At 32.6% G+C, this 27,375-nt stretch overlaps 2 protein-coding genes across 2 annotated transcripts in view; one reads left to right on the top strand and one right to left on the bottom strand.

The window, feature by feature from the left end:
• Nucleotides 1-11,090, top strand: part of LOC111058307 (ryanodine receptor) — a 149,015-nt gene extending 137,925 nt beyond the window's left edge. Inside the window, exons 92-101 of the mRNA XM_039422722.1 lie at nucleotides 1,799-1,918; nucleotides 3,084-3,386; nucleotides 4,550-4,680; nucleotides 5,296-5,454; nucleotides 6,109-6,169; nucleotides 6,649-6,795; nucleotides 7,373-7,504; nucleotides 8,134-8,290; nucleotides 9,333-9,498; nucleotides 10,572-11,090. Of these exons, the coding sequence (XP_039278656.1) occupies nucleotides 1,799-1,918; nucleotides 3,084-3,386; nucleotides 4,550-4,680; nucleotides 5,296-5,454; nucleotides 6,109-6,169; nucleotides 6,649-6,795; nucleotides 7,373-7,504; nucleotides 8,134-8,290; nucleotides 9,333-9,498; nucleotides 10,572-10,731 (1,536 nt within the window). The 3' untranslated portion in view covers nucleotides 10,732-11,090. The remainder of the gene's footprint in view (nucleotides 1-1,798; nucleotides 1,919-3,083; nucleotides 3,387-4,549; nucleotides 4,681-5,295; nucleotides 5,455-6,108; nucleotides 6,170-6,648; nucleotides 6,796-7,372; nucleotides 7,505-8,133; nucleotides 8,291-9,332; nucleotides 9,499-10,571) is intronic.
• A 2,330-nt stretch (nucleotides 11,091-13,420) lies between these two features.
• Nucleotides 13,421-27,019, bottom strand: LOC111049760 (transmembrane 9 superfamily member 4). Its single transcript, XM_039423138.1, has 10 exons — nucleotides 26,885-27,019; nucleotides 24,997-25,222; nucleotides 24,061-24,229; nucleotides 23,116-23,256; nucleotides 21,939-22,228; nucleotides 20,773-20,976; nucleotides 17,962-18,119; nucleotides 16,770-17,029; nucleotides 16,104-16,287; nucleotides 13,421-15,018 (listed from the first exon to the last, which is right to left on the bottom strand). Exons 1-10 carry the CDS (start codon nucleotides 26,885-26,887, stop codon nucleotides 14,779-14,781), a joined length of 1,875 nt encoding a protein of 624 aa, XP_039279072.1. The 5' UTR covers nucleotides 26,888-27,019; the 3' UTR covers nucleotides 13,421-14,778.
• Between the last annotated feature and the right edge of the window lie 356 nt (nucleotides 27,020-27,375).

Below are 27,375 nucleotides of genomic sequence, written 5' to 3'. Positions count from 1 at the left end.
TTAAAGTGGTATTGACAACATCAACGTCTTACTCTTTCAACCATCAGATTCATCACCTACGCACAAGCCTGGAGCTCATGTGGGCATCATCCTCACAATAAAAAAACAATTTCTCTCAGTGTGGTTGAGGGACGAGGACAGGCCATAATAAAACTTAATCCGTATTTACTGAAGTGAGATTCACTAGAAACTATCACCATTGATTTATTGAGAAGCATATTTGTGTTATTTATAAGGATTGTTGACAGTGTGAAGTGTAAAGTAAATCTAAAAAAAATTTTTCTTCCAATTGAAAATATGAAGTGAGTTTTAGCTCATTTTAAAGTTTTTTTTTTCATTCCAATAAATGGTAGAATCAGTACAATGCATCCTTAGTTTGTCTATCCCGATCTGTGATTTTTTAAACATTGTTTGTTTTGTTTTATATCTTGGTTGATAATGAGATCATTAAAATCTATAACACTTCGAACTTTTCTTATCAAATAACTGTTTCATAAACTTCAAGGGAAGTTCGCCTCTTCCATTCTACCATGTAAAGTACAAGATGAATATTTTTTGTTTCAATGCTTATTCAAGTGGATAAATACGTGGAAGATTGGGAATTTCATTTCAATTGAGGTATGGGTGACATTTGATTTCCTCTACTATTTTGTGATAAAAATCGAGTAATCTTTCTATCTATTCAATGTTTTACATCCTATTGTATTAAAAAATGATAGTAACAATAAAAAGGTATTAGATAAATTATGAAAATATTTCACCTTTATAGAATCTTTTGAAATCACAACTTGGAAGAATGTTATTCCAGGTAAGAAGACTTTTTAATATATTAAATATTGAAATTTGAATATAACTGGTGGAATAGTGGCTTATTCCTAATTATTAATGGTTTCAATTATATGTCGATGTACGTTTTATTGACTGTTCCGAAATTCTACTACTGAAATGTGATCAAATGATAGATGCTCGATATTTACTCCCAAATACGAGTATTTCATTTGTGTTGTAATAAAACTTAATAAAATCAACTCAATCAATACTATCACTCAATCAATCACCTTAATTAAATAGAGATCCAATTGATAAATGTTACCTATGTAAAAATATGCCCACTTATTCTCTCTACTTTTTGTTCACATAATTTGGTAATTCAATGTTAAATAACTTGATGTTTCATGCCGACTCAAAGTTGAGAAAAATATGGAATTATGGAAAGAATGAAATTTTGAAGGTAGGCTGATTCGTACTTCCCCTCCCCTTACAGTAGATGTTTTCCTCCTTATGTTTTCAACTTTTTCCATTTTTATCTTCCTCCGAATTCCCAAGTTACCCCTGTATAGAATTGAATATCCAATCTGTGTCTATTTTTATGATCAATATGTATTTTTTGTGGTTCTTTCATTTTCGTTTGTATATAGCCTTCTCATATTCTAGAATTAATGGGGTTTTCCTCTATAAATCAATTGTAGAAGATGGACTTTGTTCCAAGTCAGTTATTAGAATGAATCATTTGGAGATTGTAAATATTTTTGAATTGTAAATATAGAAGCCTACAGCAAATTGTCATGAAAAATTGAGAAGTTTAATCGAGATCTCTGAGCTATCCTGTCAAAGAGGAATTGAACAAAGGAATGTGTTTAATCGTGATTTATTCCATCCAACTGCACAAATATTTCTAGCACATTAATTAATTAAATTTTATTTAATCGATTTTGTCCGTCTGACATGGCAATAAAAATAATGTAGAACATCCAAGTTTCAATCACTATTATCATTTTCTTGATATTTAATTTCTCAGATTGATTTCAATGGATACACACATCGGGCTGTGAGTTTTCTGGCCAGGAACTTCTACAACCTCAAGTACGTTGCGCTGGTTCTTGCTTTCTGTATCAACTTCATCCTGCTGTTCTATAAGGTAGGTGTTTTGGATAAGTTACAGTCGCTCACTTGCAGTTGATATGAGTATTTATATAGAATAATGCAAACAAATTTCGTATCGAAACAATGTTTTTTAGTGTATCAAGGATATAGTTCCTTCATCCTGAGAAAGAACATTTTCATTATTGAAAAGCATGAAAGAAAATAAAACATATAAAAAACTCTAGAATGAAACTATGTACTTGAAAATAGTTTATTATTTTTCCGTGATTGACTATTATTTATCAGCAACCCAATTTTTTATCAATGTATCCATAAATTTGTCTGTAAATTGAATGAAATTTGGTCATGTTTAGTGTTTATTTGGGAATTCATTACTAAATGTATTTCAGTATAGATAATATCACAATTAACTAACTTTCTGGCTTTTTTAAACACCTTCACAGAAATCATAAAGCTTTTTGATGAAGATCTTTCTCATGAGAAAGATACCTAAAGAAATACCAGAAAGTTGGTAAGTTGTCATATTATTTGCATTAATAAATATATTTCTTCATCGGCAATTGAATATATTTAGTTGTTCATTGAGTATCACTATTTATTTATACTTTGATAGATACAATATCATTCTCAACTATGAATGATTGGAAAAGGAACAACAGGCTTAAAGCCCAAAACTGTTCCTTTCCCAAATTTAGATAGAAATTGTCCAAAAATGGGTTATGGTTACACTTCATGATTTTTGTCCAATTTTGAGTCCAAAATATTTATAAACTAGGAATTTCGAATTTAGAAAAGTTGAAAACCAAATTAAATTAGAATACTTCACTAAATCACTACTGATAACTGAAAAATACTGTATTAATAATTTAAAATTTTAAAACTTGAAAAGAAACTCAAACTTATGTCATTGAATTGAATATTGAAGTTATTGAATATTAGATAAATACTGTAATAGGATATTGACATGAAATATTCTTATAAAATATTAACTTTCAAGTATGATGTGTATTGAGTACCTATATTATGTTTTATGTAAGAAAATCCTCTCACATTTTAAAAGCTCTTCAAACTAATTATATCAATCATCGTAGCACATTAAGCTGACATTATATAGTCTAGAAAATAAATAGTTCCTTCTATTCTATAATATAGCTTAGAATGATGGATTAGTGACAGCACACAATGATGATTGGTGACAGGTTACGACTCTGGGCGAAGATGAGGACGGCGGAGGTGGTAGTGGCGAACTGGGCGGGCTGGCCGACGACCTGATGGAGGAGCTTGGAGGCGGCGCATCCGGCGAGGAAGGCGGCGGGATGAGTGGCGGCCTGAGCGGGGGCGGCGACAGTGGTGAGGACGGGGGCAGTGGTGAAGAGGAGGACCCCATTGAGCTGGTGCATGTCAACGAGGACTTCTTCTACATGGCGCATGTCATGAAGATCGCAGCCATGCTCCACTCACTCGTGTCTCTAGCCATGCTCATCGCTTACTATCATCTCAAGGTCATTATCTCACCTCATTAACTTATCTTTTGTTTTTGGTTATCACCTAGTGGATATAATGTTAACTCGAAATTACTTCATATTTTTTCTCAATCATTGTATTATTTATTAGAATTACTATTAGTAGGCTACTTTTTATTTTCGTTTATTTTGTCTTCTTGTTGTTTTTTCATGTTCCAGTATTCCTTTACTTTGTACTGTTCTCTCAGCTAACGCACAAGTCTGACTTTGCTGGCTGTGTCAAAGATTTATTCTAATTTACATTTGTCTTATGTAACTTGTATTTTGGCGAAATAAAATCTTAAAGACTAGTCTTTCAACTAATGTTATATTTTCCCACTATTTCATGATTTACAAATCAAACTCAAGACTTGAATTGATTGATTTTTTCAATTTGAAACTTTTTTACTGATTCATAGATTTACATTAAAACAATTCAAAATTATATTCACATTCAGAACAATAAAGCCCAAAGGTATGTAACCTCAATTAATTTCACTTCTAATGCAATTGAAAATGATAAGGTTGAAGTCGAAGGTAAGGATTATAATTCAGAATAGATTGAGAAATTATACGATAAGATTTCATCTAATAGATGGTGAATTTATAATGGGGGTTTTGGTTGGCTCGAGAGATTTGATATAGATCTAACGTTGAACTCCTGAGAAAGTAACTAATTTTTAAATAATTGAAACAGGAATAACCTGTATTAGGCTACTATAAATTCTATCTAATTGAATAAAATGGAATAAGATAAGTAGGCTACAAGATTTACCTTATGATATTCATATTGATTAAATAATATTATTAGTACTTACTGATTAGAATGTCCTGTAAAATGGTGTCTAAAAGCGTGATTGAGCCGGGTCTTTCATCCTCAGTGTATAATATTAATTTTAAATGAATAAAATGTCTACAGATCCGGTCCCTGTAACCGACTGAGTATTATTTTACGAAGTTGATGTGAGTTGAACCAACGAATACTAGGGCTCATCTCGTCGAACTCTACCTATAATAGTGCTCAATGTCTTCAAGCAAATGTTCTTTGTAGCAATTCATGAATATTTCTTATAAATTGAAAATTCAATTGGTATTAATACAGTTTACTATAGTTCATACAGTTTAAAGTTTAACATAGTAAAATAATGTAATATCTGCTTTAGGTACCACTGGCCATATTCAAACGTGAGAAAGAAATAGCTAGACGTCTGGAGTTTGATGGACTGTACATAGCCGAGCAGCCTGAAGATGATGATATTAAATCACATTGGGATAAATTGGTCATATCAGCTAAGTAAGTATGGATTCGAAATCATTTAAATAACAAGCACACTGAATTATTAATGGAACTATTGAAAGTAATGCCACGCGAGAAACTTTCTCTGATTGGTTCTCGTGAAATTTAATCATGATTACAATTTAACAGGCTTTTGTGCATCCGGGCCCTGGTCTTTGATCAATCATTGGGAATACAACATAAAATTTTGATTTGATCAAACATTTTTATTTTAAAAATTATTCATTTGATAGATTCAGTGGTTATAATAGATTAAAACATTCCATAATAATTTAGTTTTGGTTTCCTAACTAATCATAATAAAGTTTTTCTTCAAAAGGAAAGGAGTGTGAAGTTGTTATTTATCTAATAAAACTTATCGAAGTCTTTTTCAGACTAATATATTGCAGTTATTGTAATATTTCTACATAATGGTTAAAAATTAAAGAACAACTTTGAAAGTTTGGCTTGAATTGATTTCTGTAATTAATTTTCTACTGCTGAGTACATCCAATAAGAGTAATTGCATTTTCAATACATATATTTGAATACCTATGAAATGAAAATGTCTAATTGCTTTAAAATAGATTACAAAACCTATGGAATTCGCTAATTCTGTTACATAATTTTCAGATCTTTCCCTGTCAATTATTGGGATAAATTTGTGAAGAAGAAGGTCAGGCAAAAGTATAGTGAAACGTACGACTTTGATTCAATAAGCACACTACTGGGTATGGAAAAGACATCGTTCAGCTCTCAAGAGACCGAAGAAGGAACTGGAATCATCAACTTGTGAGTATAACTTTGATAATCAGGATTAAAATCTTTGTATCATGTGTAATTCTGTATAGACACACTTTTCAGACACGTATGCACTCATTAAGAATTATAATTTTAATGTGAATTTTCTCCTATAGGTACTTCGTAATTTATTATCCAGATAAGTTCATATTGTGATGGAAAGTGAAATGTGAGAGTGTGGAGAGGAAATATAATATCATGATCTTGAAGCTTGAGAAAGTGATTCCAACAAATCTACCGTATTTCAGATTGGGTCTCCACCAATAAATTTGTATCAATATTCTTTTGGGCACGAGTTGCATTCACTCTGTAGAATCCAAAAAATCCTCAAAGTAAATCAGAATTATAAAAATATAAAAACTCATGGAATAGGTGCGAGCTTGAAAATCAGTATAATCGTAATCCAGTGCAATATATAAAATCTTGGATAAGAGTCTAAAGAATGAAAGGAGAAGGAAAAGCTTGCAAGAATTTAAATTTTTAATGTAAATAATGTTTTACGCTAGTTGAGGTTTTCCTATTTATTTATTTTCTCAGGAAGTTTCCATCCGATGTAGTATCATACTAACTTTTCTTGCACTTCTACTATAATTGATAGATATATTTCCTTCTAATGATAAATAATCGAACCATTTTTCATTCTAGTATATTGAATATCGATTGGCGCTATCAAGTCTGGAAAGCTGGCGTGACAATAACGGACAATGTAAGTTCTTAAATAATATTTATAAATAAAATTTTATATCCATTTTCAATACTATTCTGAAGAAGCCAATAAATTGATTTCTGGTATAGGAATCTTTTAAATCGATAGAGCCGTCTACAGTATACAACATCAATTTTTATTGTCACTTGCTTAGGAATCTAACAGAAACTGATTTTCTTATTGAAATTGAGATGGGAAACATTTTGATAAAATATTGACTGCAGTGATTGAATCTTTTTCGAAAAACACTATAATAATGAAAACTTATTAGGCCTGTATGAAAACTACTCTATAATATGAAAGCCTATGATAATTGACTACAAAACAATAATGGTTTTAAATCAATGAGGTTAGTTTCACGAATTCTTCTCGAAAAATTTAATTCATTATCAATTTGACTAGAAAGAACGTCAGTATTATTTTACAATATTCTTAAGACTCCATCAATTCGATATTAATATTTTATAATTTTGTTACAGGCATTCTTATACAGTTTATGGTATTTCATATTCTCTATCCTTGGAAACTTCAATAATTTCTTCTTCGCTGCCCATTTGCTGGATGTTGCTGTTGGATTTAAAACGTTGAGAACGATCTTGCAGTCTGTAACTCACAATGGAAAACAGGTAAAATATATTTCAAAGCAAGGAACTAGGTAAGAGTAGGTATATGGTACATCTAAATATTAAAACTCACGTGTTGTCAAGGATTGAATAACATTCGCATTGCATTGATAACCAATGTCAACTTTAACAAGTTGAACTAAGTATATATGAGTAAAAACTAATTTCAGGGAAATTTATTCGCAGCTTGCTAATTTGGTAGAAACTAACAACCAAGTATGTGTTTATGAGAAGAGAAATATCATTTAAATTGTCCTCAATTGAGTTCACTTCTCATACTGTGCACAAATGTTATAAAATATGAAAAAATTTCAATCTTGATGAATTTTAATCACACTCCAATAAACTATCATTCAGTTAAAAACTGGTAATGTCTTGGAAATAGGTATACGGTATAGAGGTTGAATAAATTGTAATATTCCTTTCAAATATAGTTTTTTACAGCTCTTAAGAAGAAAACTCAAATGAGAAAACTCAATTCTATTCATTTTTCTCGCTCTAACTGATGAGCAACATTTTGCAATGAAGCTCATTTTCTTGAATAGTCTATTTTATACTCATTCATTGTTTTTGCCTACAGTTGGTCTTGACAGTGATGCTTCTCACAATCATTGTGTACATCTACACGGTCATCGCCTTCAACTTCTTCCGCAAATTCTACGTCCAAGAAGAAGATGAAGAAGTTGATAAAAAGTGTCACGATATGTTAACAGTGAGTAGACAACTTTCTTATAAACTTTCAAAAATAATATATTTTAGTTGAATGTACTTTCTCGTCAATGATACAGATAAACGTGATCTATAATACAATATAGTTGATAGCAGAGATGAAAAACTGACGTCTCAGTTCGTCAGTTATTCAATGAATATTGCCGAAAAAGGTTAATCCATTATTTGTGAAATGTGGTTCCTTATACAGTACCTTATACAGTAAGTATCTCGTTACAACGAAATAATTAAATCTACAGATGGAAATAAATTGCAAGTTGCATTTGCTCAAATGTTGTTTACCCTGTTGTCAATATTTGCAGTAGCAGAAGTCTTCGGGGTGATTTATAGCATTTAATTGGGATTTTCGTTCAATAATAATTAAAGAATTAAATTTTGTTATCTTTAAGCCTGAGAAAACGAAATTATTGTTGGTTATCGAAATTTACATTATGGTTACAAATGACATGAAATATTTCATCTATCCATAAGTGTATTTCAATTTTTGGAGAATTAACTCTTCATGCTTTTTATAAGAGACGACACTGCAATTGAGTGATTTTTACCTCCTTGTACACCATATTGATGATTACATGTCTTTGTAGCCTAATGCTGTTTTGTTTGCAATTGCAGTGTTTCGTATTCCACTTGTACAAAGGAGTGAGAGCTGGTGGAGGCATTGGAGATGAAATCGAGCCACCCGATGGCGATGACTATGAAGTCTATCGCATCATGTTCGACATCACTTTCTTCTTCTTTGTCATTGTTATCCTGCTGGCCATCATTCAGGGTTAGTATCTTGTTCCTAAACCTATAACTTTGATCTCATAGACTGACTGTAGACAAGGGAATTGGATTATTTACCGATTTTCTGACAATTTCAAACATCGTCGAACATGGATCCTACTGTATCGACTATTCTTCCCAACAAATATAGATTTTCACTTCCACTCTTCAAATACTCAACTCAAAAACTCAAAATTTTCTAAACGTTTCTCAATTTCGAGGCCCTTATTTAAAAATAATAAATTTTTCTAATGGTCGATGTACTTTTAAATTGAGTTTTGACTTAACTGCTTGTAAACATTTCAATTATACGAGTATGGAATGAAAATGTTCATTCAGAAGAAATGTACACCTGGAAAATCAATATAATATTATCTTGGAATGTGTTAAGTAACACAATGAAACTATAGTATCAATGTAGTTATTTTATAATAGGAGCTCCGACATACGGACAAAACTTCAGATCCAATTTGAAAAGAAGTACTTAAAGCAAGCAAGTAATTTTGTTGTGCATATGGTTAATCTGGTAGGAGCAATAAACCTCCGTTATTTGAACTCATCTCGTTTGAAATTCTTAGTAATTGTGGTTTTTTGTCTGAGCCCTCCCTATATACAAATATTTAAACTAAATGATTCAACTTTTTAGCTGAAACATTTTCATGGCCGTGTGAGTTCTGAATTAGTGTAGTTTGTTTTCACTTTAAGGTTTGGTTGCATAAAAGCTTGTTGAATTGAAATATTGAATTGAAAATGCATCGAGAACCAATCAGAGAAGACTTTTTTGAAAAAATTAAAATTTAACATTTGGTTTTTGTGCAACCGGGCCTGGTCTTGAAGATTGTAGGTAAATAGTACCGTATATCATGTTTAGCTGAAAAATTGTCTTTTCAAAATATAATATTTTACGAGATCAGTCCTGCTTTTTAATATAAATGTATTTCATGTATGGTTTTGTCGATAATCAAACTTGAACGCCTATGTTTGGTCTTAGATTCCATTCTCTATGATTGCTTGATTGCTAAACTAATTATGTTGTGTGACTACAGGTTTGATCATTGACGCCTTTGGTGAGCTGAGAGATCAGTTGGAAAGCGTGAAGGAGGACATGGAGTCCAACTGCTTCATTTGCGGCATTGGCAAAGACTACTTTGATAAAGTGCCGCATGGCTTCGACACTCATGTACAGCAAGAGCATAATCTTGCTAATTACATGTAAGTACAGTAGCATTATTATACTTTATATGAATCGCGACGAGCTCTCTTACTTCTGAATAGTATTAGATAGCATTAGCGTTGATGTACCAAATTTCACTTTTAACTTTAGTCGGACTTTCTAAGTCCTTGTAGTTCTTTTTCGTGAAGCCGATAGATTTCCATGTTGTGCCGTTCTTACACTCTTACCCGGCCAGAAAAGATAGTGAATTGGCTTGAATTAATAGAAAGTCAGCTTGAAATTTGTAACATAAACGACCTATACCATCTTCTTATGCTACCGTATCTTTTCTCTATGATAGTATGCAATCCAGAGCTCGTCGTGATCCATCTATATATTATAGACGGTAGCCTACTTTTGTTTGTTATTGCCATGTCAAGTTGAGACATAGATGTTAGTGATTCTAATTTGTGTTTACCAGTTTCACAATCTCACTCCTATCGAATTCGAGATGAAACTTACTCTGGAAAATTAACATTATTAGGAGAACATAGTCTTCTCTCTCATGTGGATTGGATAATTTCGAAAAATATATTATTCAAAATTTAGACTAGGAACAGAAATGTAGAATTCCTCCATATTAAGTTGAAATGAAAGAGATGTTGTCAGTTCCACATAATTACGAATTATTTAAAATAAACATGATTTATGTGGAACTTGCATATCTTTCTTTTCAACTCAATATTATTTTAAAGTTCATAAATGCATCAATTATTGTATCATCAACAACTGTTGTGTCTTATTGTTCTCAGATACTGTTGTTTGTGAGATGTAGTGATATTTATCTATAATGAAACCCTGGAATGTTGTCTAGAAATATTACGAATTTATTGAATTCAATTTTCTCACTGGAGATAACGAAATTTGTGTTGATGAATTTTTCAATAAATTTGTGATATTTCTAGACAACATCAGTGTTTCATTATAATTATTGTTCTCTTATGTCTCAGAAATAATCATTATTTTTATATAAATCTATCTCAGAGAGAGCATGAAAAATACTATTCATGAAAATTTCCATCATATCGATGTAAATGTTGATTCTGATATGGAATTCGTTCTCAATTCACAGGTTTTTCCTCATGCATCTAATCAACAAGCCAGACACAGAGTACACTGGTCAAGAAACGTATGTGTGGAATATGTACCAACAGAGGTGCTGGGACTTCTTTCCAGTTGGTGACTGCTTCCGTAAACAATATGAAGACGAATTGGGTGGTGGCGGTGGCTAACGAGCAAGTCACCCGTCACCTTATCGAATTAACCAATTTCCTCTTGAAAACTACCACTCTAAATGGACCTAATTTGAATATTTTTCTAAAAAAATTGAATTGCAATTAATTATGAATTTCTTCATTCACTCAAATCTACGGTATTCAAAAAATAATGAAGTTCGTCATATTTACTATATCTGCGTGTTTTTGCAGTTCTTTGTAAAAGTAGAACTACTTTGAATCACATATCTTGAAACTGTATTGATTGCGAGCAGCGTTAACAATTCTGAATTTAAATCATTGGAAAATTAACAATAATAAAGATTGTATAAATCAAATTATGTTCGTACCAAATTTTATTAAAACTTTGACTGTAACTTGTCATTAATTTTTTTTGAGAAGAAAACTCGATTGGTTCAACATTATCGATGTTACAATATTTTATTGTTACCATGAAACAAAGGAAGTGAAATGGCAACCTGCAGGAGTCTAGGGTGCGGCCTAACAGAGAGCGATCTATAGGGAGATGGTTTCTAAATCTAGATCGCATATCTCGGAGATAAAAACCTACAGAATCGCAGATGGCTCTGTGTGGCCGCACCCTTATAAAAGTGAGACAAAAAGTAAGGCAAGGTAAACCTTATAAAAGTATAGACCCCGATCTATTTTTAAAGTTCAATCACTTTCAACTACTTTCCTGCCTCTCGGTCTGAACAGGTTACTGAACCTAGTTCTGTAACGTTGCCAATCTATTGAGGCCGAGACATCCTAAAGCGGCCATTCACTATCTGATTTCTTGTCCAATTTGACCCGACTCATCCAACTTCCCAATGTCAGCCACCTAGTCAGAGTCGAGTTGGAACGTGAGTGGGGATGTTGGACCAGCTCTTGGACAACCAGTCGGAGCGTGAGTAGTGTAAGATCCGACTAGTGGTCTTACTACTGGTCCAACATTGTTGGACAAGAAAGCGGATAGTGACTGGCCTGCTTGAGGGTAAATTACCTTGGTCAAGTAATTTAGTTGAGGCTATCTAGATGGAATCCAACTAGATGACTGTGTTGAAAGTAGTGAGATACTCGTAATCTGTTCCTGTACTATATGGAACTTCTGTATATTTCTATAAAGCAGCTCATAGTTGAATGAATCGAATGTGTGATCGATAAGATATTGTTTGAGGTGCTATTCCTTCGAGGCATCTAGAGACGCGCGGCTATAAGCAGGCGTCTCGAGAGTCGAGACGCGTGGTTAGAGCCATCACTGTTAGAGCACATAACCATAGAGAAACAATAGCATTACGCTATTGTTTCTCTATGATATAACCTATAGATACTACACCCAACAATAGATTTTCCATTTTTCGACCGGATTTGACTTATGATGCATGATTTTGAACCGCCTTGACGAGCTGAGAAGAAGGAAGTGTAGTGCGATGAGATCCGAGCATTGTGTCAAAAGTTATAAGTGTTTGAAAATTTTATACTTGAGATGTCATATGCGCTTCTCTCCACTAGGAAATATTAAAATGAAGTGCTTCTAACGGTTGATTCTCATTGAGCATAGTCTCATGAACTTATATCATCGTGCGAAATATCAATGTGAGGACAGTTTAGTTGGTGATGATTGTTGAAGCTAAAAATGAGGTGTTTTTCACAATACAAGGCGCATTGTTATCAGGTGTACCTGGAAATCTATATGATATAGATTTCTCTATATGATATAGAGCGCTCTACCTGGTCTCAGATTGAAGCAAGGTCTATAGATAAAGGTTTCTATAGACCTTGGATTGTAGAGCACAAAATTACGCCCAGAGGGATTTTGAATTATACATCTAAATAGTAACAATCGGAAGATATTGATCAAAAACTAAAATTAATCAAAGCTAATTTTTTTTTAAATCTTACTCCTATTTGAAAAATCATAACTCAGTACTTATTGGAGATAGACAGTTTCGAATGATCTCATTTTATTTAGAATTTTATAATCTATCAAAAACGGCCAGAGCAAATTTCCTGTTCGATCACTGGATTTGGCGAAAATAAATGAACCGAAAATACGAGGTTTTTGGTCCACCATTTTTGCATGAAAAAATTGGTTCTGAGCTTCTCTCATTGGTTCTGATCCAAATAATATATTAAAAAATAATAACTACAATCTAATTATATTGCAAGCACCAATGTATATAGTGGCTGGAGTATTTTGATTTGTATGTTGTATGAACGCTATGGCGGCAGATTAATTAGAAGTGTTGGCTACTACGATGCTTTTACCATTCATATTCAATGAATAATCTAATCTAATGAATTTATAGGTTTGTGCTCTAGCCGTAGGGGCTAACCATGCTATAGCCGCGCATCTCGATATGCCGCTAAGGAATTGCACTGTTACATATTATAATTGAATGTGAATAAGGTATTATCATCAAGTAAACACATTCTAAATACAAATTTATTCACTCCTCAACATTTTTATAATACAAAACAGAAGACTAAACTTCAATAATGAGATTAAATAGATACCATAAAATTACATATATACAATAGATGACAATACTAGTAGTTGATATTTACATATTGAAAACGAAACTTCTTAAGTAAATTCAAAATTTTGAGCTGCAATAAAAAATTAAAATAAAACCATGGATCTCTTATGATAGAATTATAATTTTATGATTTTTTAGCCTATAATAAATATTTTTTTGAAGTTAGAAATTAGCATACAACTATTCTAAATTCTAGATCACAATTTATAGTGTTACAAATGTAACCAAAGAAAAATAAGATGACAATATGAAAAATTATCTTGCCATCATTACATAGGAATTATTTACTTCCTACTGAAGGAATTAAAATTACTTTATGGCAATCTCCCAGCCAATTGCACTTGGAAAGAAATTGGATTTCATTACGATTATTAAAATATTGCATTGAGATACTTGAATGAGATTTTTGTTTTTGAAATAAACTAATAGCCTAAACAAATTACTATTGGCTTGAAAAATTCGCACCTTATTCCTGGTACGATAAGTAAAAAAAATATTGACTGATTCTCTTCAACATAATTTATTGAAGTGGAGTTGACTTTGAAATATTAAATAATTCACTTATTTGGATTTATATTATGGATTTTCATACGTTTTATGATATTTTTCAATAAATATATCGATTTCTATGACAAAAATTGTTTTCAATAAATATATCGATTTTCTATGACAAAAATTGATCTCGTAAATAAATGATAATTTCTGAAACCATTACTTTCTCCTCTGTGATGCCAAGTTCCAAGTGATCTCTAAATTATCACAAAGGGAGATAGATTGAAACATTTGAAAGTAGTTATGGGATAATATTAAGACCAATAGGTTTTATTTACGATAATTGCATTGTGAAGAGAATATTGATTCTTTATGTGATTGAAATTAGATAATTAAAAATTTACTGAAAACAAGTTTCAACAAACAGGAAAAGACACCAACTCATCATCTAAGGACAAGTCTAAAACGTATGTGGGCATCATCTCCGCCACAGACGAAATTCCATGGAATTCAATTATCATTCAATTCTTTATCGATAATTTGATAAATGTAATTTGGGGTTTACTAAAATGGAAAACATAAAATTTATTACAAATTATTGTATTAAAAATTCAAATAATATTACATCCATAATAATAGGAAATGCAAATCAGTCTGAAATTTATTGATCTAATTGCTTGTAAGATTCATTTCAATGTAGATTGTAGATTTCGGGGCGGCCATGATCATCAAACATATTATCAAAACTACTAACAGAATTTAAGAAGTGAATGGAAACAAATTTCCATGATTTGAAGTGCAATTAAAGCAAGCAATAAGTGTTACAAAATACATTAGTCACGTTAATATTATAGTACACTTCAATCTACTTACATTTACTCTTTGTATAACATTTCAAAAAATTAATCGTGAAAGTGATTATTTACACTATAATGTTGCACCACATTATTTTAATCCTAGAATAATGTGAATACTTAAATGTTCCAGAGAAAAACGACATAGTCATCACTATGCAAGTTCACTTACAATAGACTCAATCTATTTTAACTGCAGCATAAATTTTGGTCAAAAAGGCATATGCTGCGAAAAATCCAATTGTGCCCGTTAGTATCCAAAATGTGAAGACCATGATAGCAGTGTAGCCAAAGTAGAGAAGGGTGGGGATGAACTCGGTGATTTCAAGTTTCGTCATAAAGTAGAAAACAGAATAGCCCAGCACATAGAGAGCTGAGCCTCCAGACACAAGTAAGGAACGCCACCACCAATGATAATCCTGTAAATAAAAAATACAATCATTAAACTGATACATAATGTAATAAGATAATATTAATTCTGTTCAAGTATAAGGTATATATTGTAGCTTGCAACAAAGAATATGGATGGTTTTCTAGTTCTCATAATTTTTAATTAACCCAGTATTTAAATCTCACTGAATGCAGCTCATAAATGATTTTTGTATAACTTGGAAAAGTTCGATATTAGCAAGTATGGGAAAAAATGAAGGAGTTAATCTGAATTACATATTTGTGAAATGCAACTATCAAGCGTTGAGAAAAATGACCGTGTATGCTATATATTATGTTCACCAGTTCGATTACTGAGCAAATGATCTCGATGCGCCTTCAACCGACTCTGCTATATATATTTTTTGTTTAAATATGGAAAATAACTAGTTCTAGTACCATTGAAATATTCATTTAAAATTATAGGAAATATTTTAAGAGTACGAGTTATTTTCTATAACTAAACAATCAAGCAGTCCTATTAAAATACTAAATCAAAGAATTAAAGCTAAAGCACCATCTCTCAGAATCATTCTCTCTATTACTTACGTGCAAGCCTAGAGCTTATGTGAGCTTGACCCTCAGCAAAAAAAAAAAAAATAAACATTGCGCTTAAAAATTGATTGGATGTTACCAGGTGTCTAACTTATAAATATTTTTGGGAGTTTTTCTCAAAATACGGTGAAAGCTTATTAAAGCTTTCGGATGCTCAAGTTGAAATGGACTGATAGAATAACTAATGAGGAATCATTTCAAAGGGTTGAGGGGTAGCGATCTATTTTTCGTATTCTGAAGGACAGACGGCATTCTTGGCTTCGCCATGTAATTAGACACAACGAATTCGCGTTATGAATACTGAAAGGTATAATAATTGGACAAAGAGCTCGTTGAAGACCCCGGCTAGAATATCTGAAGCAAGTTACCAACGATCTGGGGATCGAGAGCTACATCCAACTGAAAAGTACAGCTCTGGACAGAAAACGATGGAAAGCTGCCTACCAATCGAATCATTGAAACTAAAGAAGGAGAATCATTTACTATTATTGAAAAAATAATAATTGAAAAAGTAACTTACCTCCCCACAAAGTTGGAAGTAGACCATTACTATTGATATTTGAGAAACAGATATGACCAAAATAATGAACACTAAGAAGAGGAAGCCGAACATGTAATAGAACTGATTCTGCCAAATTGCGGTGAAGATGAAGAACAATTCGATGAAGACAGCTCCAAACGGGAGCACTCCGGACATCAATACACTGAAAACATCAAACACATATTATTAGATACTTGATGTACATTGTACATCTCTAGTAGAACAATCAGCATATTAAAGAGTATTTTAGTATCTCACAATAAATTACTGACGTTTAGTAATTAGTTTTTTTACAAAAAACAATTAGTTTCTTACTCCAAGTTTATGCAACTTACTGAAAAACACTGTCAAATGAGTTTTGTAGGTAGCTCAAATAAAAATTATGAACGCTCTGATATAAATTCCAGTGTTAACTTCCTACAGTTTATAACAGTTCTTGGATAAAATTATACTGCAACAATATACCGAATAACCAAGCACTCAGGGCTCTTCAATTGAACTGTGAAGTTGAATTATTTAAACTTGAGGGAACAAATTGATTGAAAGACGAAACATAGTAAGATTTCTTTTCAAGTGCTTATTTCAAGGAAAATCAAGGTTTTAAAAGTTGGTGAATAGCCAAGTAGTTGTTGGCTATACACTTACCACAATGAAGGATTCATGTACCAAACTTGATCAGGTACTTGACGAGGAATTTGATTAGTCCTGACCGGATGTGGGAAAGGTTGCTTTCTGAATCCGAAATAGTAGCCCAAGTAAACAAGAGGCAGAGAAATTCCAAACCACAACAGGAGCAGCGACAGCATTGTTGAGAACGGAACGGCCCCACTCGAGCTCTTGCCCCATATGAAGAAGTTCAAAAAGAAGCAGATTCCGAAGACCAAAGCTGGGTAGAAAGTGGCTGTCTGTAAATATAAAAAGGTTTAATGAGAGAGAGTTTCTACTTGAAAGATTCTATAGGGAAAATACACACAATTTTTAATTGGAAATTGAGTAGCAATAAATAGATCAGTTAAATAAATGGAAGAGCTTGTTGAAAATGGATTGGAAGTAATACAGTTTCAAGTTTGAATAAAAAATTGTAAACACGTTAGCACTTTTGCACCGGAAAAATAAATAAAAGTTCTAATAATTATTAATTCAAATATCCAATGAAAGCTATAAAAATAGAATTATGGACTTCTGCTACTGCAAATATTAACCGAAGAAGTAGATAGCAGGAATAAATTCGTTGAGTGAAACTGTCCATATTTGGTCAATATTTACAGTAGCAGAAGTCCTTAGTTCTATTTATATATCTTTCACTGGATATTCGAACAACTGTAATTATTATTATACTATTTCCGCAGTTGGTTAATTACAATTTCTAATAAATCTACCATCTTGGAAAAAAGTTCAGTTCTTTTTCCTTGATAGGTAATGTAGGTAGAGATCAATGGTTTAAAAATGCGCAATAGTGAACGAAATGAGAATTACACATGATGTTTTGAAGAAACTTCAAATGTTGATCAACTCTCACTGATGATATATTTCCAGTTGCAGAACTAATCACCATGAAATCTAATAACAATAACAACTAAATCCGTTTTTCATGTGATGAGCAATCAATTATTCAATTTGTTAAAAGTTGACACAAGGGTATTTTTGAGTTTTACAATTATTCCAAATTTTAGATTCTTTATAAAAAGGATTCTGTTGTACCTCAACACAGTTTTTGGAAAACATACACTTTATTAAAATACAGTTTGTCCAAAAACCATTAATTGTTTATGCCATTCAAGTTTAATAAGTATTTGTCTAAAAAGTTACTGTTGGAGGAATCTTGAAAATATCTCACCAAAAATGCAGCTCTCTTCCATTCCCTGCCTTTGAGAGTTTTGTACAGTCTTGCTGAGATGAAGCCTGCAATGAGACCCATGAAGACATAAAGGAAAATGGCGGCCGTCATTAGGGCACCACGAGAAGCTGGAGAAAGCATTCCAAGCATCGCGAAAACTGTAACCAACAAACAGAAAATTGTATTCAAGTCATTTATTTATGTATTTGTACAAACACCCAATACAATTATTATAATCGGAAAAGGCAAAACTTTACTCGCAATATTTTTTTTAATTTATTCATGGATAATTGATAAAAATATATTATGTGTCGACTTCAAGAAATAAAGCCAAAATTTTTGTCAAAAATACAGAATCTAGTGATAGTGGGAGAAGACAATGAATAAGAATAATAAGACAATGAATAATAGGAGTTGAGTAGATAATTTTTATTTTAATTTAAATTGTTATTCATAAGAAATAGCACGTTTCAATTATCAAATCCCGTTTGAAAATCCGTTTCAAATCCCGTAAAAAATACTCGAAAAACTATAATCGCGACAAAACTGGAAATGTGTGAGATGAGAATATACGAAAATATTGAATAACGAGATTCATCACTAACCATTTTTTGGTCATACATGAATATAATTATCTGCAAAAACATTCTGGATGATGATAATCAAAACTATAGCATACATTATTATATATATATTATACTGTATATTAAGGTGCGTACAGACTTTTGCACCACGAACACGCGAATTTCGCGTTTCATCAGCTGATGCCATACTTATTATATCTCTATCTTACTGTTTCTGTACAAATACAGATATAGTAAGCATAGTCATACATTATGTAAGCATGGAGCAACAGTTTGGGGCAATTCTTCTGAAAGAAATGTAAGAAAAATATCTACTTTACAAAAAAAAGCCATTAGATGTATGTGTAAACTGACGAGATATCAGTCCTGCCGAGATTATTCTAAAATTAAAAGTATTCTCACATTTCCATCTTTGTTCATATACAAGACTATCCTTAGCACCGTTGATAATAATTTTCTACACACTAATAGCAATATCCACAGTCATAGAACAAGAACTGCTAATAACTATCATTTACCTAATGTTAATTTAGCGATAGCAAAGAAAAATCCATTTTATCAAGGAATATTTTTTTACAATAAGCTCCCAAATGAAATGAAATCTATTAAAACAAATAAAAATGTATTTAAAGCCCAATTAAAGAAATATTTATTGAATGGTGGATTCTATTCCGTAAAGGAATACATGGATAATTAGTGGATACATTTCAATAATATAGTGCACTTATCAATTAATAGCAGTGGTTCATAGCTTATTGTACTTTTGTGTTTTGTACTTTGTGACATTGATCATTTTCATGTATTTTATTTGTTTTTATAATTGACGTTTGCCATAATCTGTAATTGTACAGCTTTTTATGCAATAAAAATATTTATTATTATTAAAAGCGGAATACGTGTGTTCATATTTGTGCAGAAACAGTAAGATGACATGGCATCAGCTGATGGAAAGCTGAGTTCGTGGCGCCCAAGTCAGTATGCAGCTAAAGTTGTATTGAAGGAATATACAGTAAATATTATAAAAGTAAATAAATTATCAACAAAGCCACTTGACATTCAATAGTTTCATCTGTCACTGAATTATGTCAATGAATAAAAATAATTAATTAAATCAATCCTGACGACATGGTCTCTTACTACATGCAACCATAAACCAGATACATCCATAATGCCGAATCTACATGTTGGCCCAGTCGCTGACCCAGCCTGGTCAAACGTAGGTCGAACGCCAGTTAAGGCCAGCGGTGGCATATCACCTATCCACACACTGGCGCTGGCCGACATTGGACCAAAATTTACAGGGTTGGACAATGAAGTATGGAGGATTTTGAATTTCTATTACAAATTCATTTTTGAACAAAATCAAATTTCTCATCTGTAAGAGAGTAAAAAATAGTTAGTAGTAAAATTAATTATGTATGAAATGGCGTCCGTTTTTGTCGAAAAACTCCTGTAGACGTTGTGAGATGTTGGTGACAGAGTGCCGTGCAGGAAATAATCTTGCCATATATGCCGTAGAGGGAACCTTGGTGGTTTAAGATTGGGTGTTTATGTTTATAATTGCTGGTTGTGTAGCAATATCAAGTAATTAACGGTTTGATGGGACATTAATCGAAATTCCATGATGGGCCTTCGTCACTTGTCAAGAAAACGTCACTGCCAATTCAGATTGTTATCTAACAATGCTGTGTGATTTTTAATGCCGCAATTGAGAAAATTACTCCTAAATATTGAATGGTTCCAACATGTCAACCAGAGAAACTATAGAATTTCTAAGACAGATCTTCCCAGGACACCTCATCTCGTTCCATGGAAATGTGGAGTGGAATCTTGTTTCCGGATCTTGTGACTATTTTTTTTATTTGATACCTAAACACGTATACATTAAAAACACGTACACATGAAACCCTGAGTGGATAATAACACAAGAAATTGCATCGATAGCATGTGCAACGCTTCAGAAGAGTATGGACAACTTCTCACAATGTCTACAGAATTGTATGGATAAAAACTGACGCCATTTAACAGATTTTATAATATTTTCGAACATAATCTACTCTAATTATCAAAATGGCAACATCCAAAGTACATACTGGGTAAAAATAATTGGGGTTTCGTTTAAAAATTAGTATGTAGCAGCTATTTAGAATCCTCCTTACTTCATTGCCCAACCCTGTAGATGCGACATAACGGTTAATAGGAGAGATAGGTAGAGTGGTTGGCTCACACAGTGTGATGAGTGCCATGAAGTAGATCTGGATGCCGGAGCCGATGATGGCGGCGAAGAGACGGGGGTGGCGGGGTGGCCTGAACACGTCACCATGCACCAGCTTCCAGCCCGACTCCTCCAGTGCCTCCTCAATCCCATCGTCGGCGTTATAGCGCGCTATGTCCCGGCGCAGAGTCCGCACCATTATCATTGTCAGAATACCTGTGCAAACAAATGATAATCTATTTAATTGATTACATATTGGGTCAGTAACATCAATGAATGCAATGAATTTTTCAACAACTACAAACCGCACAATATAACTTCTAACTTCGATTCACTTACTATGCTAAGCAATATAAGTGAGAGAGAGTCCAGGGAAGAAGTTATGTGGACTCAAGCAGAGTAAATTTAGAAAATAAAAATAGAAACTCGTTAGGGTAAAACCATGGAGAAAAATAGCAAAAGAAGATATCCCAAGGTATATGTATATATTACGTTACAAAGTTCAAACAAATTTTTTGGCCGGATGAGTGTGAGAACGGCACAGTATGAGAGACTACCAGCGTCACACAGCTTCACGAAAAAGAACTATCAGCTTGAGTTAAACTGTAAACTTTGGAACATTGCATAGGATATTTTCTTATAGGCTACTATCTTTTCTCTGCAGTTTTACTCTGACGAGTTTCTACTCTCTGTGCTCTAGTCCACATAATTTCTACCCTGGACTCTCTCTCACTTACATTGCTTAGCCTAGTAATGGAAGTGAATCCAAGTTAGAAGTTATATTGTGTGGGTTGTAATTGATGAACAATTTATTAATGCCTACATTTTCCTCTATTGGCAGGATATTTCAGTTTTGTAATATTATACATTGTTTTTTAATTTCCAATATTGGTAAGTTCTTACTTGCCTGAAACACATTTTGGGATGAGAATTAATTACTTGAATTAATGCTATTATGAGAGCTTACCGATTGAATTTAGAATAAATGATCAACATTCTAATTTATATGATTACTTGCTGGTAGCCCGTGCTTTGCATCGGGGAAAATTTTGTGTTGTGAGCTCTTCAAGCTTGAGAGTGTTGGAACTAATAACCTATTTAAATGCATGCATTATTTTCAATACTCTAAGCTTGCAGCTATCTTCACAGCTCCACTATGCTTTAGCCCTTAGTCTCACCTGAGAGGAAGAACACGACGACAAGCGAATTGACGATGGAGAACCAATGTATTTGCACGTCGGACATGGCAAGGTAGATGTCCCACCGCGAGGCCCAGCTCACTGGCGACGACTTCCATTCAACGGAATAGGTGAAGTGCAGACCAATCGTGCTGGATCCACCACCAACCTGTTGCGGCTTCACTTTTTCCTTCGTTGGTGGAATAACGCATTTGCCGTCTTCAAATTTCAGCTCGCTCAAGTCAATACTCTGGGGTTCCACTTCGAATCCAACCACTCTATACGTTTCACTGCAACACAATCAATACTAGCATTAACTACTGGCATTACTTCCCAAAAATTCTAATGTAATAAAGAAATTGATTCTCATAGATGAACCAGTAAGTCAATCTTTTATATTATAATTTCATTAGTATTGAGAGAAGACTGTTCATCAGATTGGTGTTTATTAATAGTTCATTTTGTTCATTTGTAGCCGGTTAATAATCAATCATTAAACACTGTTATCTAACGATAAGTTAAATTAAATTGATAACTAGTATGTACTCGTGCTTCGCAAAGGATCTTAATGAAGCAGGAATACATAGCATTATTAACCCCTGGGATGTCAATGTCCAATAAACACTGTTATCCAACGATAAGTTAAATTGGATTGATAACTAGTATGTACTCGTGCTTCGCAAAGGATTTTTGTGAAGCAGAAATGCATAGCATTATTAACCCCTGGGATGTGTTTTCAAGTTGTCATACAAACATTTAGGATTAGTCCTGAAGTAATAGATATTAAGAAGCTTAAAACGAAAGATTTTACCCAAGATCTACAAAAATTGTCGATTGAAATTCTGATTTCGAAGAATATTATAATCTGGGAAGAAGCGTAGTTTAGTGTTTAAAATAATTCCGGTTCTCTACCTAGAAATTCGAGTCACACATTTCCGCGAATAATCACAAATATAAATGTTGTGCACTCACCCACTCCCATTAATAATACAGGAATGTGCATGGGTATGAGTTGATAGAAGAACACCTTCACATTTATGATTGAGTCAGATAGGTAGAAAAATGAATCAGTAAAACTAAAATGAATCGAGGAAATAAAAGTTTTCGGAATAATATTAAAGAGATGCAGAAGAAAGAGTCAAGTGTTATTCGAATGAACTTCAAACAAAATACATACTCATTTACAGTGTGGTAATGCAAAATCAATTTCAAATGGTTGTTGATGAAAGCTCCATTGTCGGTGAACCCTAATCGGTAGCCGTGTTCATACTGATCGTCCGAGGAGCCTTTGGTAGCACAAGGTAAATTGTCCACAAGCCTGAAAATAAATTAGAATTAGTCAAAGACAAATAATATATTACTAGATGAAGAAAAATTACAGACATACACACAAGTCATATTTGTCACATATCATACATTAATAGAGTAAAATTTTATAAGGTTTTGACAATTTATGAGTATAAAAATATTAAAAATACACAAGTCATTATTAATAGAGTGAAATTTTAAAAGTTTTGGACAATTTATGAGTATAAAAATTATGAATATTCAATCACGACTCGGAGTCATATTCAATCACGACAAGCGGAGTTATGAGTGATATTGCCTGTTTCAAATAAGGAAAACCAAAGAATAATTCTTCAAACTCCTACTCACAAGTCATTTATATTAGTAGTTCACTATTTTTTTATTTAGATAAGGAAAACCCAAGAATAATTCTTTAAAATCCTACTTACAAGTCATAAATGCACTATTTTTTCGTTTAAATACTGACATGGAGAATGAATGAATTAATGATACAGTCATTCGTTTAAGGGACGTTTGCACAGTGACAGTTTAAACTAAATTTCATTTTAAACTGGATTAAATTAGTTTGTTATGATTTGTTTCATTTTGAGTCTAAGCCACCAGCTGATTAAATCGAGTTTAAGCTTTGACTGTGCAAACGGCCCTATGTGACAGTTTGGAATGGATCAATAAATTATAATCCTCCTCTTATATTCGTTGAATTAAGAATAACTTTTAAAGATATCGTAATTGGATAAGTACGCACAAAGTATGATTATGAAATAAACTTTCGCAAATACATTATCAAGCATTCAATTGGAGAAGTGGAACTCACAAGTGAACGGAGTACTCATGATTTATTCTGTTGACGACTTTCTGCTGCTCTTCAGATGTCCAGTGGATCGGACTGTCGGGTGAGTGACACAGCAGTTTGCAGCTCACATCCTCAGCCATCCGAACTTCATATGGTGTGTTCACGATTCTATCACCTCGCAATACCTCACCTACAATCAACAACACAGTTATTGTCACTGGCGCATTCTCAAGGCTGGCTGCGAAGCCCAACTTTAATATATAGATAATTATTATTGTTGATGTAGGTTATTATTTGAGAAAGTAGAAAGTATGAAAACCATTTTTGAGGTCAAATTGAGAGTTTGCGATGTTGCGGGACAAGGCCGAATACGTGAAGCTAGCTCTTTCCGAGCGATAGTTCAGCCGCCTATAACGGCAATGTTATTCTCGAAGAAGGAGTGGCGGGTAGATAGTACATTCATTTTTTCATTGCAGTGAGTTGAAGCCAAAGCTTTCATGCCCAAACTTTGGCGATCACAGCGAAGCGAGTTGAGACGTTTCGTTTGGTTGGTGTGGTCGCGCAGGCTTGTAATTTTATTGTTTGAGGTTATATTTTTCTAATTTTGATTCGGTCTGTTCTGGTCCATTGTTTTTATAATTTTGTTTTATTTTTCATAACCATTTGGCAAAAAATTGAATTAATATGAATCAGACTATGAAGTTTTACGTTTATGACTCGTAAAATGAAGGTTTTTGACTTTTTAAATGGAATTTTTTGATTAGTGAGAGGGTTGGTTCATTTGCCAGGAGGGCTAGCTGTAGGTGAATTTTGAGACTACATCACTGGTTATTGAAGTAGTCTAATAAATAATAAGAAACACTAAGAAAAAAGTGTAGAAGACACGAGCAACTAAATTCAAATTAAATCATATTCATATGCTCAAAACTTGAATACTAAATCAAATATTACACTAACCAAGATTTTCCGATTTATAGATAGTTCGATTTTTTGGTCGACAGAAAGGAAGTGAGTAGTACTCGTATGGAAGTTGAGTTCGAGTACTGGTCATTTTAACAGCCTTCACTTCGATTGGAGCTCCAGCTTTGAATTCCACTGGAGCAACGCCAGGAATGTAAAATGCTATGGCCACTTCATTGCAAATTAGAAATGATACGATGCCGAGGAGTATTTGAATCCAAACCTGCAACATAAATGGAAAACGAATAAGACAACATTCATTCCAATAACATGATCAGAGGTAAATAATTATGACTGAAGTGAAGTACCTCTGGTACTTATAATAAATACTTATAAGTCAAATAATCTTTTTAATAAAGAAAGGTTCTGTCTTATACATGTACGGGATTGGAAATACATGATTGAAGCATCATCACTTATGATAAACTTGCAATTTTACATTAAGATTTTGAATTTACCAAGAATAGACAGAGGATTATTTTTATTCTTATTAATCAATAAATTTTAATTTAATGAAACAAATCAATTTAATTTGTGATTCAAAGTTTACACAACGATAAAAGCCCAACCAAACAGAGCTTTCACCAATTTAATCCGTGACGCTATGCGTTATTGATAGCACGAGTTACTCATGAATAGGAAGTTGGGGGTTTAAGACCAATTACATTATTTTTGTTTTCTATTTATATTTTTTGAGAGAGAATTTTCAACTGATGAAGATAATTCACGTAATTTTGTCATAATAATAAATTATTATAATAGGCTATTCTATTTTTCCATTGGCATAAGACAATTGCATTTTACACCACAACATTTTCCCCAGTGCAATGCACGGATCACCTGCTGTTTATTGCTGAAATGAAAATAATTATTATGTCTGCATTAATACACATTGCAACAGATCTTAGAAACTTGCAGGCAAGATGTGACTTTTTAATTGTCCAACAGAGAGTTTCATATATTTTTTCAAGTCATGATATATAGGAGCATTCTTCTCATTACAGTATTATTTTTCATAAATCTAAAAAAATACCAGTCTTCAGAGAACAAACCCTTTTTTATTTGTAAACTTATGAATATAAAACATTTGACATGTTATTTTGTATTAATTTCATTTTTTCATTAGAACTTGTGATATTCTAAATAACTTTGCGCATTTCAATTACTTATTCAACTATTTGAACAGCTAGACCTAATCAACTATTTTCTATTATATTTCGCCAAACTAGCAATTTTAGGGCTTTGTTCACTTACTGTACGATCATTATTCAACCGAGGTTAAGTGATGTCATCGCATAACGACTGACCAGTTTATTAGGCTTAGTTATAGTTAAATTTATTCAAATTAATAGCTTTATTAACCACTGTAAAATATAATAGGGCTGTGAAACCTACAAAGGTATATAATAATGTTGATTTGCTGTAGTTTACGGCCCACTAATTAAAGAGCTTTTAAGAAATTAGTTTGATGGAATTTTTAGTTTTAGCCTTTCAACTATCAATAAATTATAACTTGCATTAGCAATGTATAGAAAGTAACTTAATTAAAAAGTTGAAGATTGAATAAACTTTAATAACTAATCAAGAAAACACATTTTTTCAACAAGACAATAAAAAACAAAATTTAATAACCTATAAGTTTCATTTTAGAAGATGTATATCAACAGGTATTTACAATGCTGGCCAATAAAAACTATCAAATTGTTTAATTTGGAGTGAGTTGTTTACTGTAATTACATAAAAAGACAAATTTAAATAACAAAAATTTATAAGATAGGTAATCAATTGCGGCAAACCTCGAAACCCAACTTCACTTATAAATGCAATTGATATCAAACAGTAAAGCCTAAAACAAAATAAAGGAAATTATAGCAAAATTACTCACCATTCCTATAAGTAGTAATAAACAAACATAGAAAATAATTAAAAAATTCAAATTTCTAGAAATTTAGCTAATTCTCTGATTATGACACTGTCAATCACTGCCATTTTTCATCGCCACACGCCACACCAATTGCCACCATTGCTATTCGCATAGAGCCAAGAATAAATAGAGTGGTACAAGAGGCAAAGAGATGACGGAAATCTACAACCACCTTTGAGAAGATCACAAGCTGCGAAGAAGTTGCGCGATTAGGGAATGACTGAGTTTTTACTTCTTCGATAAGATTTAAATTCATTGCATTTGAGCAGAACAAGGATATTTTTGTTTGGAATGAATAAGAGAATTGAGGGGGCCTAGATGCAAAAGTCACACTCTCCACTTTTCCAATTTTTTGGGAAACCGCAAAAAACTGTTTCATGATGATAAAATAAGGATATTGTTGCAAGTATTTTTTCAAGCAAAGCTTGAAACTATACCAACTACTTGCACAC

The sequence above is a fragment of the Nilaparvata lugens genome, chromosome 3, assembly GCF_014356525.2.
Source record: "Nilaparvata lugens isolate BPH chromosome 3, ASM1435652v1, whole genome shotgun sequence".
Taxonomy (NCBI): domain Eukaryota; kingdom Metazoa; phylum Arthropoda; class Insecta; order Hemiptera; family Delphacidae; genus Nilaparvata; species Nilaparvata lugens.
Note: the sequence above shows the minus strand (reverse complement) of the source record. Positions and strands in the feature narration are given on the sequence as shown.

What these genes read in the sequence shown, in the direction of transcription:
- LOC111049760 (XM_039423138.1), bottom strand. An exon ending in CATGAGTACTCCGTTCACTT is followed by an intron (nt 23,257 to 24,060) that starts GTGAGTTCCACT and finishes ATTTATTTTCAG; the next exon opens with GCTTGTGGACAATTTACCTT. An exon ending in CATTACCACACTGTAAATGA is followed by an intron (nt 22,229 to 23,115) that starts GTATGTATTTTG and finishes ATTGTGTTGCAG; the next exon opens with TGAAACGTATAGAGTGGTTG.